This window comes from Microtus oregoni, unplaced genomic scaffold (assembly GCF_018167655.1).
Source record: "Microtus oregoni isolate MIOR12 unplaced genomic scaffold, Mior012 000040F_ref0000088, whole genome shotgun sequence".
Lineage (NCBI taxonomy): Eukaryota > Metazoa > Chordata > Mammalia > Rodentia > Cricetidae > Microtus > Microtus oregoni.
Genome location: NW_024543207.1, coordinates 15,400,371 through 15,425,642, shown reverse-complemented (window position 1 = coordinate 15,425,642; position 25,272 = coordinate 15,400,371). Strand labels below are relative to the sequence as shown.

Sequence of the window (25,272 nt, the reverse complement as noted above, 5' to 3'; positions counted from 1 at the left end):
CAGCCTCCAGTCAGGTACACAAAGACCCCCCAACACACAGACATATGCAAACACACACACACACACGCACATACACATGGGCTGTCAGCCTCCAGTCAGGTACACAAAGACCCCCCAACATACACACATATGCAAACACACACACACACGCGCACATATACATGGGCTGTCAGCCTCCAGTCAGGTACACAAAGATCCCCCAACACACACACGCATGCATACATACATGCACACACATATATAAGCACACAGATATGTTTGACCATGAATGTACTGGAATAGCTTCTATGCCTCTGCCTTTAGATGCCTGGCAAGTTCAAATCATGGTAGCTGGATTCCCTGCTATGATTAAGTTTAGAGTACATGACCTTTTCCACCAAAGAAAGGTAAAGGAGCTGACCTTATCAACATAATAAACTGCCCACAGTGTCTAGTGGATTTCCTCCTCAGGTCTTCAAAAGGCTCTTTGTTAACTATTATTGCCGTCTCTAGGCTGGAACATGTTTGCTCAATGACCAGACTGCCAATTGGTGCCCTGGGAGGACAGTACATGCAGAGATACAAGGGCTGCCTGAAGCTGATGAGAATCTTGGATGAGAGATAGGAAATCAGCAAGGAACTTGGCCAGGCAAAGAGCCTGTGAGAAATGGAGGCCCTGGGCGGCTCCCTGGTTCATTCTACTGATCTTGGTAAGAACAGCAGATGAGTTGACAACTGTGTTCGCTTTCACTGACAAGAACATGAACCACACTGTAAGTGTGTGCTCAGTCTCAGGGACTTAGGACATCCTCTGATATGTCTGTATCTCTTAGAAGTCCAGGTTAGAAAAATGCTGACATCAGATCTTGATCAGTGTGTCCAGTGTGTGACAGAGTGTACCTCTAGTAACTGGGGTACCGTGTAAGTCTTCTGAGAGTTGGGTCATTTCACACTTTCCCAGTACTTTCAAGCTATAGCTCCTGCCGTGCCTGCTTTCTATAAACTTAAAGCAGGAATGCCAATTACTTTTCAGCTCCACAAATAATCTTTGACAGACTGAAATCTTGTTGCTTTGGACTCGTTCAGAAGACAAATAAGAGCCATGCACTAAGAGTGACTAAAACACAGCTTTAAACTGTGATTTAAAAGCCATAGTTGTTGCTGATTGGTTATCTGTGTTTTATATCTGTACTTTAATAATTCTATTTTTTCTTAGAATGAGTGTGTATGCATATAAACGGATATCAGAGGGCAACTATGAAACTGGTCCTCTCCTGCCACTCAAATTGGCTTCTGGGATTCGAACTCAGGACCCAGGTTTGTGTTGGAAACACATTTACCCTCTGAATCATCTTGCTGGCAGAACTCTACACATTTAATAAGCTCAGCCATCCTACTTTGCCTTTCTCATGTCAACTCCTATAGTCCTTTCCACCACGCACCTCAGTGACGTGAAGATGTAGGAAGCACTTGAAATGGGTGACTGCTCAGCCTCCAGCCACATGGGCCACTGCTTGAGACCAGAGAACCGATCTGGGCGTAGCTTTCCTTCAGTCTCATCAGGCTACGTGTCAGTTATGAAGCAGCGGTTTGGGGATGTATGCTTCCTTCCAGACTGCGAAGAACTGCAACTAAGAGCCTCCCAGGATTAGAGAGAACAGTCCTGGTCAAGAGAACACACTGTCTGGTCTGGGTCGAGACCTAATGGTCCAGCTGGCCTGGTTCAGTCACTCTGGCTTAAGGGCCATCGGGACAAGGTGGGCTCAGCTCGGGCCATGCTAAAGACCTAGGCAGAATCACTGGTTCTTTAATGAAGTGCTGTACTTTTGCTTCCCAGAATCCCCACCCCATTTCAGGAGTTTACAGACCACAGCCATGTAGAGTTGTTAATTTGCCTGCTTCTCTGAATTATTAAGAAAACCGTAACTTTTCCTTCCTTGTTTCTCTCGTGCTATAAAGAGTGCTTTCTTTAACACCTTGGGAATTCCTCTCGACATTTGGAAAAAGCCTCCCTCCCTGCAGTGCGGCAGCAGGTCTATGCCAGCTGAAATGGCATGGCCTTTTTCTTCTCCTCTCCACTCTCCTCCAGACAGCTGCTGAGGTTTTATGTCTTGCCCATACTTGGGCTTTTCTTTTAAATCCTAAGACTGTCCTTGTGCTTCTGAGTCCATTCCTAAATTCTTCTATTAATGATACTAAGAGCCCGAGCCCCGCAGAGGAGTCCCATCCCCCTGTATCACCAGCTTGGCTCTTACACACACACCGCTTCACAATGAACTGGCATGAAAGTCTGGCTCTCCTCATTAACATTACTTAATTATCCTCATTAGCATCACTTGCTATTCTGACCCAGGCAAATGGCTTGATTGTTCAATACAGAAAGTTGTGGAAAGACCTATCAATGCTTTAACTGCACGTATCAAAGGAGAAGCTTGTACCCTAGACTCTGAATTCCTGCTTTTACCAACCCTGAATTCTGGCCAGTTCCAGCGTTGAAAGGTCTGCCTTGTACACCATGCTTCAGAGTCTAAAATCTCCTCTGCCCTTCCAAGTCCCGCCCCTGGCCCTTGGGTACTGTCCTCCCCTGAGGTCCTTGGGTACAGTCCTCCTGCACCACAGAATTGTGCACAACAAACTCAGCTTTGTATTAGCCAAGAGCCCGGCAACACTAAGGGTCCTGTTTCCTCTCTGTCTCACAGGGCTTTGACCGAAGTCCGCCAAGATCTGCTTCCTTTTTGTGCCCTCTAAGACTGATAAAAGAGTGAGGGAAAAGAAAGCAATGGGACCAAAGTGGTTAAGAACATAGAGGCTGAAGGGAAGGCTACCTAAACATCCCTGCCAAGACCCTGGATGAACCTTAGAACGGTTAAAGGTAAAGCTGAGAAGCAGCCTCCTCTTCCAAGGCAGAACTTTCTAAAAATTAAACGAATCTAAATCCCCTCTAGGGAGTCTCCAGGGAGGGAGAGTGACGCCCAGCACTGGGGTGAGAAACTGCACCTATACTACCATTGAGTTCTTCCAAGTCCGCTTTTTACCAGATGGGGCCAGCCCCACCTCCCCCTTTCCCTGTTAATGCCCCCAATTGTTCAGTGACTTCCTTACAGGCCTGTGAAAAACACTTGTCTCTTCTCAATAACCTGATATCATCAGTCCACCTCTCCTTCCTCTACCAGGCAGGTAGCTTGAGTATTTAATACAGAATACTCTGAACAACCATCAGGAACTGAGCTGGGTGTCCCTGGTCACAACTGCTGAAGCACCCTGAGCTGCTATAGAAGCAGCTGTGCTTGGCTGGACTGTGCTAAGTGACTTTAAACAAAGAAAATGTAGGTGGGATGAAGCAAAGGACAGACATCTATCAGCATATCTGAGATTGCTCTGGGCAAGGACGGAGCCCCAGCAGACAGCCCAGGCTACATGATCATACCAGGCTGGACGCCTGTGTGTTGAGAATACAGAAAATGAACCTGTAACACCAAGTTTGGCTTCTTTAGCCTCTAGCCTGCAGAAAGAGGTCTGCTTTGTGGTCCAAGCAGATATAGTGGGGAGGGTTCTCACAAACACTCACTCATGAATACAGAGTTCCAACTGATCCTCCTGTGTAACTACAACGCTAGGACTCTGGACCACGGAGTGCGCTGTAGATGTTGCCTACTGCTGGTACATTGCTAAGTATTTGCTTGAATTAAACAAGATGTTTGAGCAATAATTTTTATTACTGGGAATAATAAGCACTTCACATTTCTATATTACTTTGCAATCCTTTCAAGTTGAGAATCGAAATAGATAATGGGCATGGAATCACAAAACCCAGCCTGATGTCTTAAATATGGCAATCCCTCAGTTAATGTTCACTGACGGAATATAATTACTAATAAGGAAATACTAGAATGAGAACTAGGGTAGATTTTTATCCTTGTGTGTAACAATGACCCAGTTGTCACTCAATTGGCTGTGTTTTAAACACATGGTCATGTTACATCATCTTAATGGCACGTCGCTTAGGTTTCTTATAAGGTTTAAAAAAGCCTTTGTGAGCAATAAGTTAGGGCTCAAAACATAGCATTCCCACAAGAGAGAAAAGAGCAGTATTCCTCAGAGGAGGGAGGCTGATCTGGTGAGACTCACACACCAGCTCACCTGGACTACGTATGAGCGGTGCCTGGGAGGCTCTCAGACCAATAGATATCCAGGGCCATTGGATGATAGGGGGACTCGTGAGTGCTGGCGTCAGTCCAGGGCACATACCATCCTAGATGCTTCTGAAGGTGACGGGCTGCATGCAGAACAATTTTTTTTTAACCAAATACAGCATGTGGAATCCTGCCTTGTGCTATAGCGCAATGATGTCTGTGTATGTGAGCCATAACTTTGGATGCTCCATGATTCAAATAATAGAAACCACATATCTTTGTCAACAGCCTTCCTTCACCCACGAATGGCATCCTAAGCTGTCCTGGTCAGGACTGAGTCTTAGTAGAACAGTAGTAATGAAGTGAATGGGAACAGCTTGAAGGTGAATATTGGAGTTTCTTGTGTAGATCATTAATACTGTAGAGTTGAGTCTCAGTCATAAACCAACATGGAAAGGGTCTCTTGGGAATTTAAAGACAGAACCAACATGATTTCTTATGTGTTCTTATTTCTATTCACATAAAAAGTCCTGAGGCATAGCAAGACACACACACACACACACACACACACACACACACACACACACACACACGCACACACTCACTCATAGCCAACTAAAATTCAAATGAAGTGAAGTTGCACTAAATTTATGAGAAAAAGTACCACAGAAACTCTATTTCATATACATACATAAATATAGCATGCATAGATAAATATACTATGTAGAGTGTTAAACTTTACCTAAAAATCAGAAAAGGAATTGCAATGTTTCCTCTTCCTGGAAAACAAAGGGACCTTGACTACCAAGTGCCTCCCATGATCCTCCATCAATTAAATCCATCCATCCCAGAAACACCTGCCTCTCTACAGGTTATTCTCACTTCTAAATGTCTCCCACCACGTCTCGCATTCAGCTGAAAAACAGAAGCTTATTCACAGCCAGAGAACTTGGTGGAGACCATGGAGGAGAGAGGCACCCTCTCTGCACTATAGAGATGCTAGCAAAGATGCACATTCAGTTATAGTCACTATAATATATCCCGTGAACAAATAGTGTATCATTTCATATACAGCCTTCAAAAATAATGTCCCGTGCAAAGCTGAAAAGACAGAGTGACTAGGCCACCTGTCCCCTCTATATGTACAAGTCCCCAAAAGTGATAAGAGGAAGGGTAACTGCTCGCACATAGGGCAGATGAAAACTTCACTAGCAAAATATGACCATTCAGATTAGTGAACATAGGCATGAAAATATTAGCCAACGAGTGAGTGTAGGACAGTGACTGGAGGCCCACACTTCCCAGCTCTGCAGGCGGATAGGCTTCTCCACGGCTGGTTAACAAGCAGGGTCTTATATACTGTATCCATGAGCTCAATGGTTAAGTACTATAATTATATAAGGATGATGACTTTCAAAATACTTCACAATATAGCCTCCAGGTCATCTTGAAATTACGGGAACAGATGTGGGTTTAGATCTTTCAGGAAGAAACACCACTACTTTGTTTTATTTAAGAGTAAGAAAGAAACAAGAAGCTGGGTGTTGGTGCATGCCTTTAATCCCAGCACTCGAGAGGTAAAGGCAGAATCTTTGTAAGTTTGAGGCCAGCCTGGTCTACAGAGTGACAGAGTGAGTTTCAAAACAGCCAGGGCTGTTACACAGAGAAACCCTATCTTGAAAAACCCAAAAACCAAAAAAGAAAAAGCAAAAAAGAAAACAAAACACCTTGTTTTTGGTTAATGAGCTACATAATGTCTGCTGCCTGCCTACCAGTGGCTAGGTACTTATTTGATAATTCATTTTTATTTTAAATGTGTGTGTGTGTGTGTGTGTGTGTGTGTGTCCACACCATATGTATGCCTGATACCATGGAGCATTGCAGAGGTCATCGGATGCCCTGGAACTGGAGTTACAGACAATTGTGAGCCACCATGTGCATGTTGACAACCTAACCCAACCACCTGGAAGCACAGCAGGTGCTCTTAACAACTGAGCCATCTCTCCAGCACCCTGGCCATTTCATTTTCAGATGAAGCTTCCTTGAGATTGTTTTTCTGTACTCAGGGAACTAACATATTAAACTTTGCTTTTTAACTTAATAAAAGGGACTTAAGCACCACTGTCCTGATCTACAAATTCATATTATTAGCTTTCTATTTGTCTGCTTCCCTTTCATGTCTAGTAAAAATTCCAAACTTTCAGTTCAAAATTGAACTCCTGATCTGATTACCCCCTCCTCTCCTCTGTTCTTCTCCTGTTGACAGCATTTTGCTCTCCACCCATCAGCGTATTTTGCTGGTCCCACTCTAAAAATTACTTTCCCGGCTGCTCTGCCGCCTTCCTGATTCTGCAGCCAAGTCTTCCTGATCACTTTCCTTCCCCCTACAGCCTAGAATCCGTCTGACATCCAGGACACACTCTTATGTCAATCCAGGCTTGATCGCTTTGTCACAAAGGCTCAGAGGAGCAATCAAGTTCCTCACCGGTGCAAGACACACAGTACCAGCATCCAACTGTTCCCTGCTCTGATGCCAGCCGGAATGTACGCCCCATTTTGCTGCATGCTAGTTGCCCCCCACACTATGGGCTTTGCACTCGATGCTCTCTTATTTCCACAGACCTTGAAGATATTTCCATGATTAGCTCCTCTTCAAGAGTCGTTTCCTGAACACTACACTGAATACCCTTTCTCCTTGATACTCTGTGACCCCTTATCTTATTTTATCATCTCTGTTTGCTTGCTCGGGAGACTGTCTGAAACAGCAGACCATGGCTCCATGAAGCAGAATACTCAGTGCCAAACTGTGACTGACACACGGCAGGCATCAATATATTGCTCAAATGAATAAATAAATTAATTCCATTTCTTGGAAGTCGATAGACAAGGAGAAAATAACATGACATTAGGCTCCCGATAGTTAACTATTTTTAATACAGGGCCGTGACAATTACGTTAAACAGTCTTTTAGACTTTTATGGCATAAGAGCTGGGCTGTGACACCAGCAGTCGGAAAGCCAGGGTTCTCTTTATATCTAATTGGTCTCCAGAAAGTTTTAAATAAGACACTCATTTCCCCAATTATGATTCTCTATGTGTAGATAAGAAATGATGATCTAGCATAAAACCCATCCTGCAGACTTATTAACTTAAAATGGAACATGTAAATCTCAGCCTGTGCCCACACTCCACTCTGTGGCTGTTTTTCTCACAGTATGTTCTCTCTGGGGATCCGAGGTATGAAAAGGGCACTCGGGGAAATGGCTTGGGAAAATCGGGGTGCATGCCCACGAGGCACGTGTTCCCAAAGTTAACCTTGGGCTGTGGGAACAGCCTCGGAGCCACAGCCACAGGCTATCAGACCCAGTTATTGTAGGATAGTGCTTTGTAAATGTCGTCCGTGGGTTCTGAGATCCCATGCAGTTTGTCCGGAGGGTATGTGGGGGTCTAAAGAAGCCATGCCAGACTCTCAGTTTCCCTATTTACTAATACCAGAAAGACCACTGGCTAGAAAACACGCAGGTATGTTCTTCATGATGTTTCCTTTCTTTATTTACATGACCCAAACTACTCTGTGCTCCGGGATGGTTCACGGTCTGTGGAATGAAACTAAGGTACCACAATGTGACACAGGATGTCCTTCTGTATGCTGTGAATATGTGTCTCTTTCACTGGTTGATGAACAAAGCTGTTTCGGCCAATGGTCAGGCAGAATAGAGCCAGGCAGGAAATCCAAACAAAGATACAGAGAAAAATAAGGCGGAGTTGGGAAGATGACATGTAATTGCCGAAGGAGTAGCATGCCAGGGCATCACTGGTAAGCCATGGCCAGGTGGTGATGCACAGATTAGTAAAATGGGTTAGTTTAATTGTGAGAACTAGTAATATGTCTAAGTCAGTGGCCAAACAATTACAATTAATATTAAGCCTTTGAGTGGTTATCTTATAAGGGACCACGGGGACTGGTGGGAGGAAACAGCCCAGTGGGGCCAGATGAGATGGAGAAAAGTCCCCATTTACAACAGTGTGGCCAAATCTGGCCTGCAAAGGAAACACATCTCAGGATGTGTCACCAAATTCTTTCTAAGATTGAACTTTTCAGTTCTTTAGCTTCAACCACATCAAAGGAAGATCAAATCAAGGTATCCATTAAAAGGCAATTGAAAACAAATCCTAATGATAGACCAGGTACCAGAAAGGCTCTGTTCTGGGGATGTAGCAGCAAATGAGGAAGACACTGTGTATGTTCTAGTGGAGCTCATATCTCTAGGATGAAATGATCCAAACGTGTGCCGTTACTGCTGCATTACACAACACTAGGTTTAGTCAGGGCTTTCAAAAGAAGTGCAGAAAGTAAAAACAAAGAATGTTATTTTTCTCATCTTAAAAAGTCACTTAGATGAGGGGATGACCCCAGGACTCTTGATTTGCATGGAGATAGCTGACTGTTGTCCTCAGCATCCCCAAAGGGCTAGATTCAGAGTCCATATATATAAACAGGAAAGAGCTCAAATCTGGGGAAAGTTAGCATTCTCCCAAGTGGTTTGTGAAAGAGTGGTACTGGAATATTTTTGAAGATGGGCAGGGAGGGATAGAGAAGAGATGAAGGAGCGATTAGAGAAATACCTGAAGTATAGGAGCTGAATGGGAACTGAGTGAGTGGAAACAGAAGGGAATGCACAGTAGGAAGGAAGGCTGTGAGCTGAAGAGCCACACAGCAGAAACAATGTTACTTAAGACCCAAAATGTAGCGATAAAGAGCCATACGGCAGAAACAATGTTACTTAAGGCAGGAAATGTGGGATGAAGCTCCACACAGCAGAAACAATGTTACGGCTGGAAAGGCTGGTGATACACCAGTCCAATAGGCTAAAGCTGAATTTCACTACTGAGGTGGAAAGAGCCAGACGGAAAGAAAATTATGAGGAAAAGAAAGGTCCAGAGAGTTAGTGCCTGGCAGGGCCGTGGAGTGTGTAGAAATCTCTGGAACCTTTCAGCCCAACTGAAAGTTAAACACTGATTATCGTCTTGGAATGTTTGACTTCTGTGACAAGTCAATCTAATGAAAAGTGTGGCCTAACAGACTTAGTAAAGTGGAGTATGGCTTAACCATGCATTAAGCTAACCTACCCCCTACTCAGCAACCCAGGAAAAGAAATGGGGTGTTATTTACTGAAGGAGTTATTTAATTCAGTCTACCGTATTTTTTTAACACAAAATTCCTGGCATAGCATAACAAGACGTGGAGCATAAAGATGAAACCACAGCGTAAGAAGAAAGAATCACAGCCAAGTCTGTGGTAATCCAGGTGCTGGATGATGGAAAAGGACTTTATGTGGGACAAGTGTGAAACTTCTACCGAGGGAAGAAGGAGAATGTGAGAAAAATGGACAGGATCAGCAGGGAACTGAGAAAATGTCTAAGCATGAAGCAGAAATCAAGGAGTCAGAAAACACTTCAGAACGAGGGAGTCATAGGATACGTTACAGAAGATTAACAGAAGTCCTTAAAGGATCACAAACAGGAAGGCACAGACATGGGATTTATCCAAACCAAATACCATATGAGAGAGGACTGGAATATCTGAACCAGTGAGACTTATGTGACATATACGTAACTAGAATCCCAGAAAGAAAGTTAGACATGGACAAAATATCAGTACAAATATTACAGTTAACTTAAGCCAGGGAGCATAAAACACACACACACACACACACACACACACACACACACTCAAGGTAACAGCAGTAAGAATGAATGACTTATCATTGAAAGTATGAACTTGCCAAAGAATAAAATATAAAAAAGTGATGGAGAGGAAAAGTCAGCACCATGGTATCTTTAAAGTACTCAAGGCTGGGGGCAGAATCCACAAGCTGAGGGATTCTGAATGGCAAATAAATAAATAAACAAATAAATAGTTTCAGAGGGGAAAATGTCCAAGGGAATTAACCCTCAGAGACCCTCAGTACAGGAAGTACTGAAGGACTTCATTCAGGCAAAGGAGACTTACTCCAGATGTGGCTGAATTACATAGGGTGGGCTGCTGAAATGAAGAGACCAGATATAAAATAGAAGTGAGGTCTTAGAGGTACTCTATAAACAAAAAGGAGAGGGTTAGAGCCCTGAGACAAGGTGGAGAGAAAGCAAGGAAGGGACGAAAGAGAGAGGAGGTGAGGGGCTAGGCAATGTGTGTCTGAAAAATGAAGACTATCAATCTATCAAATGCTACTGGGCAGTTAGAGCTATATTTAAAAAAAAAAACAAAACAACTATTCTCTAAATAAGACTATTTCTCCTGCTCTCAGTATTCCTTAGTTGCCTGTAGTTCTTTTGGGTTGTGGCCTCCTGAGCCCCGCCCCCCATTAGCATGTCTACTGGGGTCCTTGTTCAGCTCATGTTTATAACCACATCGCTGAGACTTTATGGGAGCAGGTCTGATATCACAAAATTAAAGAAATTTTTTTTTAAAGTGCCTATTGTACTAAGAATCAGCATAGATATTCTTGAGGCAGAAACTGATTTGCCTGAGAAATTCAGGCAGTTGGTTTATTTTGCATCATTTACATTAGAGAACTCTGAATAACTTTGCAGCTGAAGCCATTTACAGTTGTCAGGGTGGCAACCATGATGGGGGAGGTCTGTGTGCAGGAAGGGACAGGGAAAGGACTCTGGCTACTTCGCTGGTCTCTGGCTGGAGTTGAAAAAGAGATGGGAGGGAGGAATACTGGAGAAAAGGATTTACAGAAGAAAAGGGAGGGAGGAAGTCTGCATTTCAATGCATTCCTCACTGGGAAAAAGGCAGCAAGCCCAGTCAGGGCTCAAATTAGAGGAGTTGAACTCGATGGTGACTGGAAGTTAAAACCATTGGGTTTTCTAACATTTAAAAGTAATAAGGTCACTTTTAAAATACCTGACTCACACGGGCACCAGGTCCATTTGTCTGTGACCTTAATTAAAGATTTAGTACCATTCCTTTTCAGTTCATGGCTTTACCTTGTCTTTCTGACAGGCAAATTAAAGTGTTTCCAATCTCAAGATGAGGACCACTGGGGTTTTTATCTTTTGGTCTGTCTTGAGCACAGGATACCCTCTAACGCTGAAGCTGCAATATCACTTCACTTAAAGTCAGCACAGCACACAGTGGCAGTTATCCACTTCATCCCCGGCCACCTGTCCCAGTGTTTACCAAATGACGACAAGGATATTGCCAGTGGTTCAGAGGATACAAGTACATTAGGGGACGGATTTCTTTTGTCTTTTTAATTGTTGCACTTTCCAACAAGTAAAAAGTTATTCATTCTACCTGATGCTGATTAAAGGCATAATACACGAAATTAAATGCGTAATTTATTACAAATAAAAGACAGGCATTTCTATCACACAGTAATGGATCATGAACTTCCTAGGGTGTGAGGAACAAAAACCCTTCTGTACATTGAAGGTCTGTGAAGGGTGTTCAGGAGAGTCTAGGATGGGCTCCGGGATGCTGCCCCAGCCCTGCTCCTTACTCGTTGTTCCAATGGCAGCATGACATAATGAAATATTTCTCCTTGACTCATTGGACTTTGGATCAAAATCTGCCCTTGTGGAAACCATTTCATAGTGTTATAGTAAAGAATGGACTCTACACAATGTTGTCTCCTCCTCCAAGAGACAATAGTGTGTTCAGCAGCAGGTCAGGTCAGGACCATTCCTCTGGAAGGAAACTCCTCCGTAGGCAATGTTAAAGGCATAGGAGGAATCGTTACCCATCTAATATCCTTCCCAGAATTCCCATCAGAAGTGGAGTCGCCTACACAGCCCCCGGCTCTGAGGTTCTGCTGGGCCTGTTTAACCTTTTTCTTTTCTTTGGTCTCTTCCTTTTCAGCACTGGTCAGTGCCTAAGTGTGTTTTTCTTGGTACTTGAACTTCCTTATTCTTTTTCTAATTATCCCTTTTCCCCACCACTTGGCTGTTTGTGTACCATGTGGCCAACATCTGTGATGGATGAACTCAAACAGCATGGCCTCTCCTCTTTCTTCTCCACCTTCCCTTTCCCAGTAGTTGCTCGGGTTTACAGCTTGTCACCTTGGGGTTCTTCTTTGAAAGAAAATTGCTCTCAAGCTTCACTTTGAGTTTGTTCTTAAAATTTGGTATTATCATGCCTAAGAACTTCAAGGAGAGAACCCTCATTATCCTCTGCCAATAGACCAACACCCTTGCCTTGGCCTCAGGCTACCTGGAGGTCCACAGCCTGTCTCTTTCAGCTTCTTGCTCGCTCATTCCTTTCCTGGCCTGTCCCTGGGAAGTCACTGTGTCCTCTCTCCTTTATGATTGCTCACCTCTGCAACATCTGCCTCCCCCTATTGCTTCTTGTGCACAATCAGGGTAGAACCTCTGACCCATCTGACGCCATTTCACTCTGAAATCTGATTGCTTAATGACAAATGGACTCCCTTGCCTACTCTTTCCTCTAGATCCAGAGGACAGATAACAAACAAACTAGGATGGCTAAAGAATATTCATCTGAAAAATCTTAGGGTCTTTGTTCAACATTATTTTTAGTATTAGAGCATAAACTTTCTCTCCATGTGATCAAGAATTGTGTGTGTGTGTGTGTGTGTGTGTGTGTGTGTGTGTGTGTGTGGCACCTGGGAGTGGAATGGGGGACAAGGGGGAAAGGGTGGCAGACAGTTCATGCTTCAACAGGAAAGCAATTTAAACAACTTATCCTCCTAAAGTCGTCCTCTCTACTTTTAAGTTCTCGAGATTTGACGGGATGTTTGCAGAGAGCCACCTCATTTCTCACATATCCTCCTCCTGAAGCATTTTCTTCAAGCTGTTTGGCCAGGCATTACATGAATGCCCAGTCAACATGAAGCCCCACCCCCTCTTCTCTGAGGTCTGGGACCTGAATTGGAATCAACTGGAAATTTCTCATTTTTGCATTTTACCTATGTGAAACATTTCCAAGAATAAACCCTTAAACTCTTGTCTAACAAAATAATTTTTGACTCTTTGATTTATCTATAAGCACCCTTCCAAAGAAGTCTTAACTTACCGACCCAGACACCAGCATTTCCCCAATAGGCAGGTGTTCAAACTTAATTAACAAGGAACTTGTATGGCTTTACAGAGAAGAGAAGCGGCTTTTGTGAGACTGAGTTCTGGGGATCAGGACACAAACAAAGGATCCGAAGATGGGAAGTTTTGGCTGAAGCTGAGCTTTCCTTCTGCTGGTCTGGCTTGTGAGACCAAATCACTAAAGTGAGACAGCAGAGTGCTCTCATAAATCACCCTGTCTTAAAATACTAATGGAAATTACATGTGTTTTAATTAAAACAGCACCTGCCCTGGGCTGAAGAGCATGTTTTGAGATGCAGAGAAGGTAGGTTTCTAAAATTTCCTCAGATCTACTTAATAAAGTGATGTTTATCCATCCGGGGATTAGAAATGGCACATTGCCTCCTGGAGTGTTCTGAGGTTTCTAGAGTCTCAAGACTGTCCCTGGACACAGATGGAATCCGTCAGCGTCAGGGCACAGATGAAGACAGTGCTTATGGAGTCATATGATGGACACTGGCTGGGAGGTCTGCTTCCTGGAGCGGAGGTGATGTTGCCCAGGAGCCTTTGCTCCCCCTGATCTATTGGCTTGAGATGGGAAAATGACACATGCAGGCCCACAGCATGTAGGTACAATTTCACTGAGAAAGTCTTATGGAGCCCGCCCTCTGCCCTTCAGTTCTGCCAGGAGACACAGCACAACACCAAACACAAATGTGTGCTGACTAAGATGTTTCCCAATCCTAAGCTGCCAAATTTACGCAGAATTTTGAGAATGATTTCAGGTGAAGTCATTGTTGTGGAGGCAGGGTCAAAGGTGTGACTCTCTGTTTAGTCCTTCAAGAACACACAGCTGTGATTTCTGAGGTGGGTAAGAATGTGTGTCAGAGTTTCAATGACAGTAAGTATGTACAGGTCTGGAAATCTATGGGTGCAGTCATTCATCAAGAATTCAGCCACGGGTTGAGTAAATGGAAAAGGAAGTTTACCAAGCCATGCATCACTAAAGACTGTGATCTATCTGACACGGTGAAGTCTCCCTGCCCTGCATCCTCCTCATAGCTCTACAGGTGTCCAAGAGAAAGTACAGTGTCTCATTAACTAAGATCTGGTGTGGAGAAGAGGGACTTGTAATCCTAGGACAACATTCCTACTTCCTCCATCCATCACCCATGCATTGATTTTGGTTAAACACGGAAGATTTGGTTAAACACGGAACATTTGGTTAAACATAGAACATTTGGTTAAACATGGAACATTTTTTTGTCATTCTTCAAATATTACTAGCAAGCTCTAAGCAGTCTTTAGAGTGGCCAAAAACTATATATATTTTTTAATCTAAATATTTAAGATAAATTGGGGCAAGAAAGGAAAGTTAGGAAAGAGTATTCTAGACCTTCGCACTGAACTTCCCGTAATGACAGAAAGGCGTGATTCCAAACATTCACAGGTGAAAGAACTGTAGTGAGTTTGCTGTTGAGAGAGAAAGGGACTCACAGGTAAGAAGCGGCCCCTGTTTCATTCCAGATCTCATTCCCCTATGGAAGTACGAGCTGTATATGGCCTGGTACACATGGAGAGACTGTGTTCTACTTGTGCCCATCTTTTAGGGACACAGTGTAGGAAACAGCTCCTTGATGGCTTCAGAAAAAGCCTGGTCTGCCTTGCACTTCCATTGGTGGGGAGGGCAATGACCAAAAAGAAGCCCGACTAGCTGACCGAGCCAAAAGTTCAGCCACAGTGAAGAATGGCTCATATAACATGACTGTACATTTGGACAAGCCTAGGAATAGCTGTGTTCTTGTGGCTTACAACAGTGGGGTGGACCAAGTGATCCTCTGGTAACACTCCAGGGTGTGTGTGTGTGTGTGTGTGTGTGTGTGTGTGTGTGTAGTCTTACAAGTCAGAAGGCAGAGGCAAACGGGCTCTGGCTCAAGAAGTGATGGAGAGGCTCTCCTCTTCAGCTCAGGGAGATGCACAAAAGGATGCTGACAGCATCCCAGTCCTGGCCTGCCTGCCAGAGATGTGGCCAGGAACCACCACCCAGGGGAGCCAAGGGAGGCACTCCATGGGCTCTGTTGACACACTCTGGGGATGCAGGGGCCTTGCCAATGCGGACGTTTTGGCAGTGACTGAGTCACACATGGGAAGTGTTATTTCCCACCCAATCTCATCTAAATCATCAGGAGACCAAGTCTGCTTAGAATCCTGGATTTGACAGAGTGTTTGCACTGTTCTCCTGTGTTCCTGGGCTCTGGAAAAATGCTGAACCAGGCAATTCCCCCAGTCCTTCTCTTCTCACTTCTGATCCTCAACCCCCCACCTCCCAGATCCACTCTTCAGAATAACTAGCATGTGCTATTTATTCCTCCATGAATTCATTCAGCATATATATGTTGAGTGCCTCTTATGGGCATTAGAAAAGCTCCAGGCATTGTGGAACATCAAAATAAAAATAAATACAACTCAGGAATGAACTCTGATAGATTATCCAATCCCAAGTAGTCAGCTTTAAACACATATACGCATTAGTAATATTATCTGAATTTAGCAGGTATGTGTATACACACGTAGCAATAATAGTAATATTGATTAATTAAATAAGATGTCAATAATTTGAGAGGGAGTAAGTGAGAGACATGGGAGAAATTGGAAGGGGAGAGGAAAATATAAATAAAGACAATGCTTGTGTATAAAATTCTTGAAACAAAATTTAAATTTCAAAATAATAAATAATTAAATATAACTCTATCCCTAAAGGGATCCCTCCCTGCTTCAGGGAAGAGCACAGTGTGAAAATGTGAAGATCACACAAAGGGTCACTTGAGTTAAGGAAAGAGTTTCCATCAGGGAGGAATACCTGAGCTGGGCTTCTAATGATGCAGGAGGTCACGAGAGACAAGGCCACACATGTCTTAGGGCTTCTCTTCTGTTGGGTTTGTCCATGATGGGTGGGGATTGGGCCCCCATTGGGAACTGTCCAAATGCTGACACGGGAGGTAAACTGGAAATGAAATGAGGCGGTACAGTCCGCCCTTTCCATGGAAGCTAATCACACCCTTCTTTTGAACAACCTTCATTACATAGGAGGATAATTAACACTCCTGAAAGTTGCCAAGTATGTGTGTACCTCGGCTACTAGCCATGCCGTTAAGAAGGATTCAGATCTATCTATAGCACAGTCGCCATCAGTTTGCAGAGAGGTACACACGACCATGGGAACAGCCCAGTGAGAAGATGAGTGGAGGCGGCTCTGCTCCTGAGTGTGATACTATTTGCTTCTCAGTAGATCTAACGGGGAGTGTGACTACTGCTCACTCAGCAGCTTCCTGTAAGGGGTCGTCTGACGATGATCTATCCCCCCGGGTGCAAACGTGGCTGTCTGCCCACTCTCTTGCCAATTAAGAGACCAGTCCAAGACAGCTGTAATTTAAACTGAAACCTCAGTACCAGGGATGGGAAAATCTGGATTCCTTCTGAAATTCTGAGAGCCTGCATGCATCTAGAACAGCTAAGGAGACAATGACCTAACTTTTTGGTCATTTATCGACACAAAATCCTTTTCTTTGGTTAATGTTTTCTTTTTACTTATTTTTCTTTTTTTGAAATTGAGTATAAGATGATAGCTGGACGGGAAAAAATCTATCTCAGCTATGCATTTAGCATATAGTTATCAAGTCCCTGTTGGGGGTCACATACAGTTCCAGGCACGAGGACTGCATCAGAATATAAAACAAGACCTCTGCTCTTTATTAGCGCGTGTCCAAGTGGAGGGGGAAGATGGGAAGGTCCTATCATTACATAGGGAGATCCTCATCATGTTAGGGTAATGTCACCACATGGCATTATAAGCTGAGAACACTGTAAGCATATGCATGCAACACGCCTAATTTACTGAACATCACAGTGCAACGCAGTGCATGGCAGAACATGAATTCTTTCCCCCACTGATCCAAGGCAGACTGGGAGCTGTCGCTTAATGCCATGGCCCAGCGTTGAAAAAGAAGTGCATATGAACTGTCAGCATGAGATAAAATGAAAATTCAAAAATTCAAAAGTAGACGGGCAGTGGTGGCTCACGCCTTTCATCCCAGCACTTGGGAGGCAGAGGCGGGCAGATCTCTGGGAGTTTGAGGCCAGCCTGGTCTACAAGAGCTAGTTCTGGGACAGGCACCAAAGCTACAGAGAAACCCTATATCGAAAAAACCAAAAAAAAAAAAAAATCAAAGCTGTTTCTGCTGGGCGCCTATGATCATAAAGTTGAATGCTCTAAGGGGAGCCATCTTAAATAGGGATCATTTCTATTAAAAATCAATCGGGGAAGGAGGTGGGGTGGGCTGATGGATGCTGTGCAGCACAGCTTCTCTAGGGAAAGTGACATTTGCTGGGGTGAGGGCCAAGGGTGTGACACCTCGGAAGAGGATCTTTTAAGGTCATGAACCCAGATGAGGTCACCAAAACTTTCAGAGACAGTTGACAGAAAGGACAAAACGGCCACACTTGTCTTTCTTTGTGCGGTTGCCGTTGTACTTAGTTCAAAGTCATTGTTTTCAATGTACAAAGTGCTATGTAGAATTTCTCGGTACAAACAGTCACTTTGATACAATATTTAGAGTCAGTCAGTTGACAAGAGTCATGTGTGCTTTCTCCTAAACAGAATCTTAACAATTTGGTAAATTCTATTCTCATTCACAAAACAGCTACTGCTCTCATGAAGCCCGGGCTTCAGTGCTTTCAGCGCTGTTTCTGAATGGTTGCCTCCATTTCCTCCTTGGTGACATCTGATAGTAATGGCTTCATAGACAATTTGGAGCGTCAAGTGCTCCGAGCTCAGATGGACCACTGGATAACTGGCTTTACAGAATAAAAGGATGTCTGGGAGCTAGAAAGCCAATCAATACTTCAGTATTTTGTTATATATTAATCCACCAAAAGACATAAAACACGCAAGCGCACAATACCTAGTGTTTAGCATCCAGGCAGTAGACTGATTAGCTATTGATTTTTCCCTCTATGCTATAGAGAAGCTATGAGGCTTTTATTGGAAGACCTGGTGCTGGTCCTGTCTGCATTGCTATTTAAGGAAAGGAAACATGTATATGCCGAGGGTTATTTGACCTTTTGATTTACTAGCTTAGTTTAAATATGCAAAACACACTGAGTCTGCAAATACTAAAATTAAGCCCAAACTAAGTACAAATACCAAATTTGAAAGTTTACGTCCTTCTTTATAATATGTTATTAGGATGATGAGTGAACGCACTTAGGAGACACTGACGTGAAATCTGATTTTCTTCAGAGTAAACAAATGGCTGGAAACCCACACATACTTTGGTTCAGAGTGGAAGATCTGATGGGCGCTGGGAAATGACTTGGGAAAGGTGTCAGGTCCCTGGATCACGGAGCATGTATTCAACGCATCCTGCCTGGTTCTTCAACTGTCCAGTGATAGAGTTTTGCCCGCTCATATCTCACGTCTCTAAACTGCCAAGCGGTACAGCAGGCTGCACCGTGCCTGCTGTGGTTGGTCCAGCTTCCTGCTGCTCAGATTCCAGATCCCATCGACTGACCACTGTCACCTGCTGCAATGCCATCCAGGAAGCCCACGAGGAACTCTGCCATCCCCCTCAGTTCCAGTGCCACCCTGTAACAGTGGTCTATGGCGCTGGTGCCAGTTCTCGGTAGGTTTCTGCAGATTCAATTTCCAGACATCAAGCAGCCTTTGTCCTACACCTTCCCATTTTCTCTCTTCCCTCTACACGTCTGCAGAACCACCTTCCTTTCCGCCTTTACTGAAAGCTTTTTGTTTTTTATTTTATTTTATTGAGTTATACATTTTTCTCTGTTCCCCTCCCTGCCTTCCCTTCCCCTTCAACCCTCTCCCATGGTCCCCATGCTCCCAATTTGCTCAGGAGATCTTGTCTTTTTCTACTACCCATGAAGATTAGATCTATGTAAGTCTCTCTTAGGGTCCTCATTGTTGCTAGGTTTCCTGGGATTATAATTGTAGGCTGATTTTCTTTGCTTTATGTCTAATGAATGAGTACATATGATAATTGTCTTTCTGGGTCTGGGTTGCCTCACTCAATATGAAGTTTCCTAGCTCCATCCATTTGCCTGCAAATTTCAAGATGGAATCCTTTTTTTCTGCTGTGTAGTACTCCATTGTGTAAATACACCACATTTGCCTTATCCATTCTTTGGTCGAGGAGCATTTAGGCTGTTTCCAGGTTCTGGCTATGACAAACAATGCTGCTATGAACATAGTTGAACACATGTCCTTGTGCTATGACTGAGCATCCTTTGGATATATACCCAAAAGTGGTATTGCTGGGTCTTGAGGAAGGTTGTTTCCTAATTTTCTGAGAAATCACCACACTGACATCCAAAGGGGTTGTACCAGCTTGCACTCCCACCAGCAATGCAGAAGTGTTCCCTTTACCCCACAGTCTCTCCAGAATAAGTTGTTATCAGTGTTTTTTGTCTTGGCCATTCTTACAGGTATAAGATGGAATCTCAGAGTTTTGATTTGCATTTCTCTGATGACTAAGGATGTTGAGCATTTCCTTAAGTGTCTTTCAGCCATTTTAGATTCCTCTGTTGAGAGTTCTCTGTTTAGGTATGTACTCCATTTTTTTTTAAATTGGATTATTTGTTCTTTTGGTGACCAATTTCTTGATTTCTTTGCATATTTTGGAGATCAGACCTCTGTCTGATGTGGGGTTAGTGAAAATCTTTTTCCATTCTGCAGGCTGTCATTTTGTCTTGCTGACCGTCTCCTTTGCTTTACAGAAGCTTTTAAGTCTGAAAGCTTTTTTTTTTTTTTTTAATCAACCACTTCCAACTTAACTTCATTTAAAACAATGGCCATAAAGTGAAAAAGTTGCATACAGGGGTATGAAAATAAGCCCTATCTCCATCAATATATAAAACTAAGCTCAAAATATATTACACAGTTAAATGTGAAATTGCATGATGTTTTAAAGAAAGCATATAGGGGAAAGCTGGTCTGGGCATTGGTTTTTCCAGATCTGACTCCAAAAGCTCAGCGAGAAAACTCAAAACACACATGCCAGATTGCATTGAGCTACAAAAGCCCTGCCAAGAATGGGAATGACTGACACCACCTGCGGGTTCAGATGAAATGTTTCAAAGCCCACACCTGACAAGGGGTTAATACTGAAGTACACCCAAAATCAACCCCAATGGTGAGTAAACAGCTCATTTCAAAACTGAGCAAAGGTTATGACTAGACATGTCTCAAAAGGAGACATACAGATGACCAAGGCATAGTTGAGAACATAGTCAATATGACTGATCATTATGGAAATGAAAATTAAACTACAGCGAGACATCACCTCACACCTGTCAAGATAGCTTTTATAAATGAAAGTAAGTGTGAGAAGAGGGAACTTTTCTTCGAGTCTTGATAGTGGGATTGTAAATTAGTACAGACATTATGGACAATGTTCTGGGAACTACATTAAAAACAGCATAGAATTACCATATGATCCAGCAATTCAGTTTCTGGGTACATATGCACAACCTTTCATCAATGGCTGAGTGCATAAAGAAAGTGAGGAATCCAATAGATTGACCCTGAGACTTAAAACCGAAAGGAAACGATAGCATTCGTGACAACATGGGTGGAGTTGTGGGCCATCCATGGCAAGGGAAATATAAATGTAGAATATAAAATGAATGAACCTTTAGAAGCAAGAGCAGAATGCTGGTTACCGGAGGAGGTTGCCAGCTGGGAGACATAGGTTGATATTGGTCAAAGGGTAAAATTAAAAGAAAGTTCAGATTTTAAAAGAATTTTTATTGTTAATGATAGAGTAACATTTCAAATGTTCTATTATAAACAAATATTGATTCCTGCATGACGTTTCAGGTCTATAACCCTAGTACTAGGGAGGCCAAGGTCCAGTGTTTATATCTTTGAGGCTAGCCTTGGCTATCCAGTCCACCCAAAGGCAGCATGTGCTGTATGTGGAGACCTTGACAAAGCTTGTGAGGTACTATGTTAATTGTAACTTTATTTAACTGTTCCACATTTTGTGTGTGCTAATGCCATCTGTGTTCTAATTGTACAATTATAATTTAATAATGCATGATAAAGCAACCCACAACCATTCCAAGAATCATACACAAGACACATAAGTTCATATATTCCATGAATCTACATATAAGAAATGTCTGGATCATGGATGAGGACAATGTTTTGGAATGAAGAGGTGGCAATTATACGGCATTGGAAAAACACCCAATGCCGTAGACTTTCACATTTTAAAATGGCTAAGTAGTTACGTAAATTTACACACAACTGAAAAAAAATCACAGGCTCACCAAGGACAGCCTTCTTTATCATTTCCCCCAAAGAACACTTCTAGGCATGCGATTCATTTATTTGTTTTGGTTGTTGTATAGAGTATCCCAAGGCTTCCCGTCTGTTTCATTCATTGGGATAACTCTCTGGATCTAGATCAGGCCTGGAACTAATAGAAGAGGCACATAAAATATTACCTCTTTAATGGCCCCCCTTAATAAAAGATCTCTGACATTTCTTAGGGGAGATTATTTCATTTTAAGTAGGATAAAAATAGATAAGCAATACAGGAATAGGTACCCAAACATATAAATGAATGAGAACAGAGAGAGGGAGAAAAGGAGCAGGTACCCTATCAGGCTTCTTAATTCCACCAAGCAGGAGGCAAACAAACAGCATAGCAGAGCTTCGGAATATTGGGAGGACAGGATCAAACATGAAGCGCAGAGTCCACTTTCCATTTGCAAGGACTAGAAACCACATTTCCTTTAAATTCTCAGGGATCAATCAGTGTACTGATCGAAACAGGAGAGCGGGAAACACACAAAGCTCCTAATGAACACAGTTCCCACACACGCATACGGTCTCAAGGGGAATTCAGCCCCACACACACCTGTGTGAAAAACTGGGACACTGAGTGAGAGAACGTACCGATGAGCTCCTTATTTCTGACATCCAAGGCCATGTTCCGGAGCGCCGTGGCCACTGCACACACTACACGGTCGTTGTCTATTCGGAGGAGCTCCACAAGGATGGGCAGGCCTTTCTCTTTCCGGACAGCGGCTCGGATATAGACAGACCACTGCCAAAAGAGGGAAGGCAAAGGAGATTAGAAACAGAGGTGAGAAGCCCTATAAAGCCGACAGCTCTGAGGGTCATCAGGCGGCTGTTCTGTTCGCAGGAGCCAAAAAGGTTGACTTGCCATGACCTAGCTGCAGAACAGGCTGAGTAGGTTAGACATGCACTGGGAGGCTCCAGGGTCACTCCATGGACCACAGTTCCTTTCTCTGGTGGCAGTGTTTTCAGCAGGGGGGGGGAGGGGGCGAAAGCCACCAACAGGATGTGCACGTGATGCTGTAAGATGTGGAGGTTTGGGGTGGGCAGAGCTGATCAATGATATTAGAGAAATCAAGAAAGAACCAGCACACACAGGAAGTGGTGTGGGCTGCATACAGGTGGTCTTTGAAAAGAGCTCTGAGATGGCCCATAGAGATCAACCGCCATGCATGCAAGGGAGGGGACCAATGGAGAAGAAATAAGGAGAAAAGAGAGTATGGGACTGGGGAGAGGAAAATATGACCTTGAAAAGCAAGAGTGAGAACAACAACACTTTTTGAAATAAGAATATTAGGATAAAAATGTATTATTTCCAGGGCTATCATCCGATGGCCTATTTTTTAAAGACATGATTTGTTTTGGTTTGGGGCTGGTGCCCTTGTTGGGCAGATAAAGCCCCTGGCCTCAGTCATTTAACAAAATGCAGGTAGTCTGAGCCTTGCAGACATGCACACATGTTTTGTACTGTTCCATAGAGTTCCAGAGACAGCTGTGAGGAAAGACGGACTGTCAGGGTTTGATGGGTGGCAATTCCATTTATGATCTGGAAAAAATACATTCAGGAGAAAGGATTCGGATTTGGAGGGAACCAGTCCTTCCCCGCCCCTCCCCCCACCAGGCCCACTCCAACCCCCCAAACCCCCAAAGGGACAGGCACCCCAGAGCTGGCTCTCACCTGTGGCAGGCAGGGAGCCCCCTCTGGCAGTGAACGTAGGGCATGCGCCATGCCTGCCACATCCTCAGCCCAGCCCTGCATGAAATATGAGATTTAAAAAAAAACAAACAACTTCATCCTGTCCTATGTTAGAAATCACATTCACATTCTCTTCAACACCATCATCCAGGAAGGCACGCTTCTCTTCTTCCCTCTGTGCCTGAGGAGGAGGCACGCAGTAAACTCACCATGGCACCTCTCAGCCAATCCAACAGTCCCATATACAGAAGCCAAGGGACCAACATTCAGGAACCCAGTTGACAATGGAGAAACACCAAGGTCTGGGAACCACTAAGCTAGACCATGTTGTGTGGCTCTGACACCAGCTCCCAGAGGGGAGTGCTCCTCCTGGCATCAAGTGCCCACTTCCATGTGTGCGTTTGCTCCCCACATATAAATAGCGCCTCCTCTAGACACACTGCTTTATCTATCCAGTGTCTAGCACCCAACCCCGAAAGGACTGAAGCCTAAGTAAGCTATGCAGCTGCTTATGGTTGGCCTCATCTATAAAACTAGGAGAGAACCTGGAGTTAAGACAATGGGATTCAGAGTTTGCATCAACAAGGAGGAATTAAAAAGTGCACATTAATACTAAATAATACTGGGATACTTTCGTCCTGAAAGACCATTGCAAACAGTTCCTGGCACCCTAAGCACAGACCTTAGAGATGGCTCCCTTTCCACTACCAAGGTTTCCAGGTCCTATGCTCTTGGTTTATACAGTTGAGGTCTCTTCTAATTCCCAAAAACACAGGAATATCAGCATCATCACTTTATCAATAGGGATATTTAAACGTAAAATATTAAATAACCTTATCATAAGAGATACTCTTGGCCCTGAATCTGTGTCTCCTTTGGCTGAAGATACTATGCTCTCCCTCTTTGCTGCTGTTGCTCCTCCTGACCAGGTAATCTACAATCAGCCTTCAAACTCTGGCTTACCCTTGACCTCTGTCTTCCACACTGCCACATGTGTAACGCCCCTAAACGTGACAGCTATGACATTCATAGAAGGTCCAGTACTACACTCACTTCCCCTACGATGGATGGAAAGATGGCCTGCTAAGTGGAGGATGGAGAAAGTCCCTTTAACTCTGATGGGAACACGAAAGGAAACAAAGCAAAACTCAACCGAAAGGTGACCATGCAGACTTCCAATGTGTATGAGTTCCACACATACGACTTGCGATATGAAAAGTGACAGCCTGGCAATGGATTTGGCACTCAAGTGATCTAAGAGCAGAATTTTCTTGTTTTTGGAACTTTTGGCTTTTTTTGCGTGTGTACATGCGTGTGTGTTGTGTTGTGTGTGTGTATGTGTGTGTGCATGCATGTGTGTTGGGGGGGTGTCTTCTCATATCACCACAGTCTAAAGCCTGCCATATTCATTATATTTAAAGGGTGATGCAAATTTGCATGAGTTTTTCTAGGTTTTCCAAGAGAGGAGGTCACAATGTTTTTAGGCCATCAGCCAGGGAGTGTGCTGGAAACCCATGAGTTACCCAGGAAGGAGTTAAAAGAACAGAAGCCATAATGGAGATACAGATGCCTGGGAACTGTGCAATGCTTCACATGTGCAAGTCGTACAGAAGCAGGAGGCTCACACAGCGTTCCAAAAGAGAATGGAGCTGCTTCTCCTTAAGCGCGGTTTGTGTCAGAAAAGGGTCACTTTTGTGTACATGGAATTATACAGTACTTCAGAGAATAAACATTGTGTTCTTCTTTTTTCTCCTGAGCAGAATTTGGGTCATTGTTCGGCTCCACAAGATGTTGTCAGAATGGGACAGAGAAGAAAAAGCAAATGGTTGTTTTAAGGCCAGCACACCAGGCAAAAGCTTGGATAGATTGAAAGGGGATTAGAAGGAGCAGAAAACATGTTCACTTTTAAGAGCCCACACAGAGTCTCCACACTGGTGTGGGGCGCATCATGGGAAGACGTCAGAGATGCAACAGTACTTTGTGAGCTCTCATCACAATGCTGAAGTGTCCAGGCGCAAGGGAGCAGTGTTACTTTC

General features: G+C 43.7%; 1 protein-coding gene across 3 annotated transcripts in view; it reads right to left on the bottom strand.

Moving 5' to 3' along the window:
• The window catches only part of Ctnnd2 (catenin delta 2), a 752,815-nt gene that overhangs the window by 63,866 nt on the left and 663,677 nt on the right, over positions 1-25,272 (bottom strand). For 2 of the 3 annotated variants that reach the window (XM_041632036.1, XM_041632038.1), the window contains 2 exons: positions 23,219-23,293; positions 22,138-22,288 (listed from right to left, as the gene is read on the bottom strand). In XM_041632036.1, coding sequence (XP_041487970.1) covers positions 22,138-22,288; positions 23,219-23,293 — 226 coding nt within the window. The remainder of the gene's footprint in view (positions 1-22,137; positions 22,289-23,218; positions 23,294-25,272) is intronic. The other variant, XM_041632037.1, reaches the window with a different exon arrangement.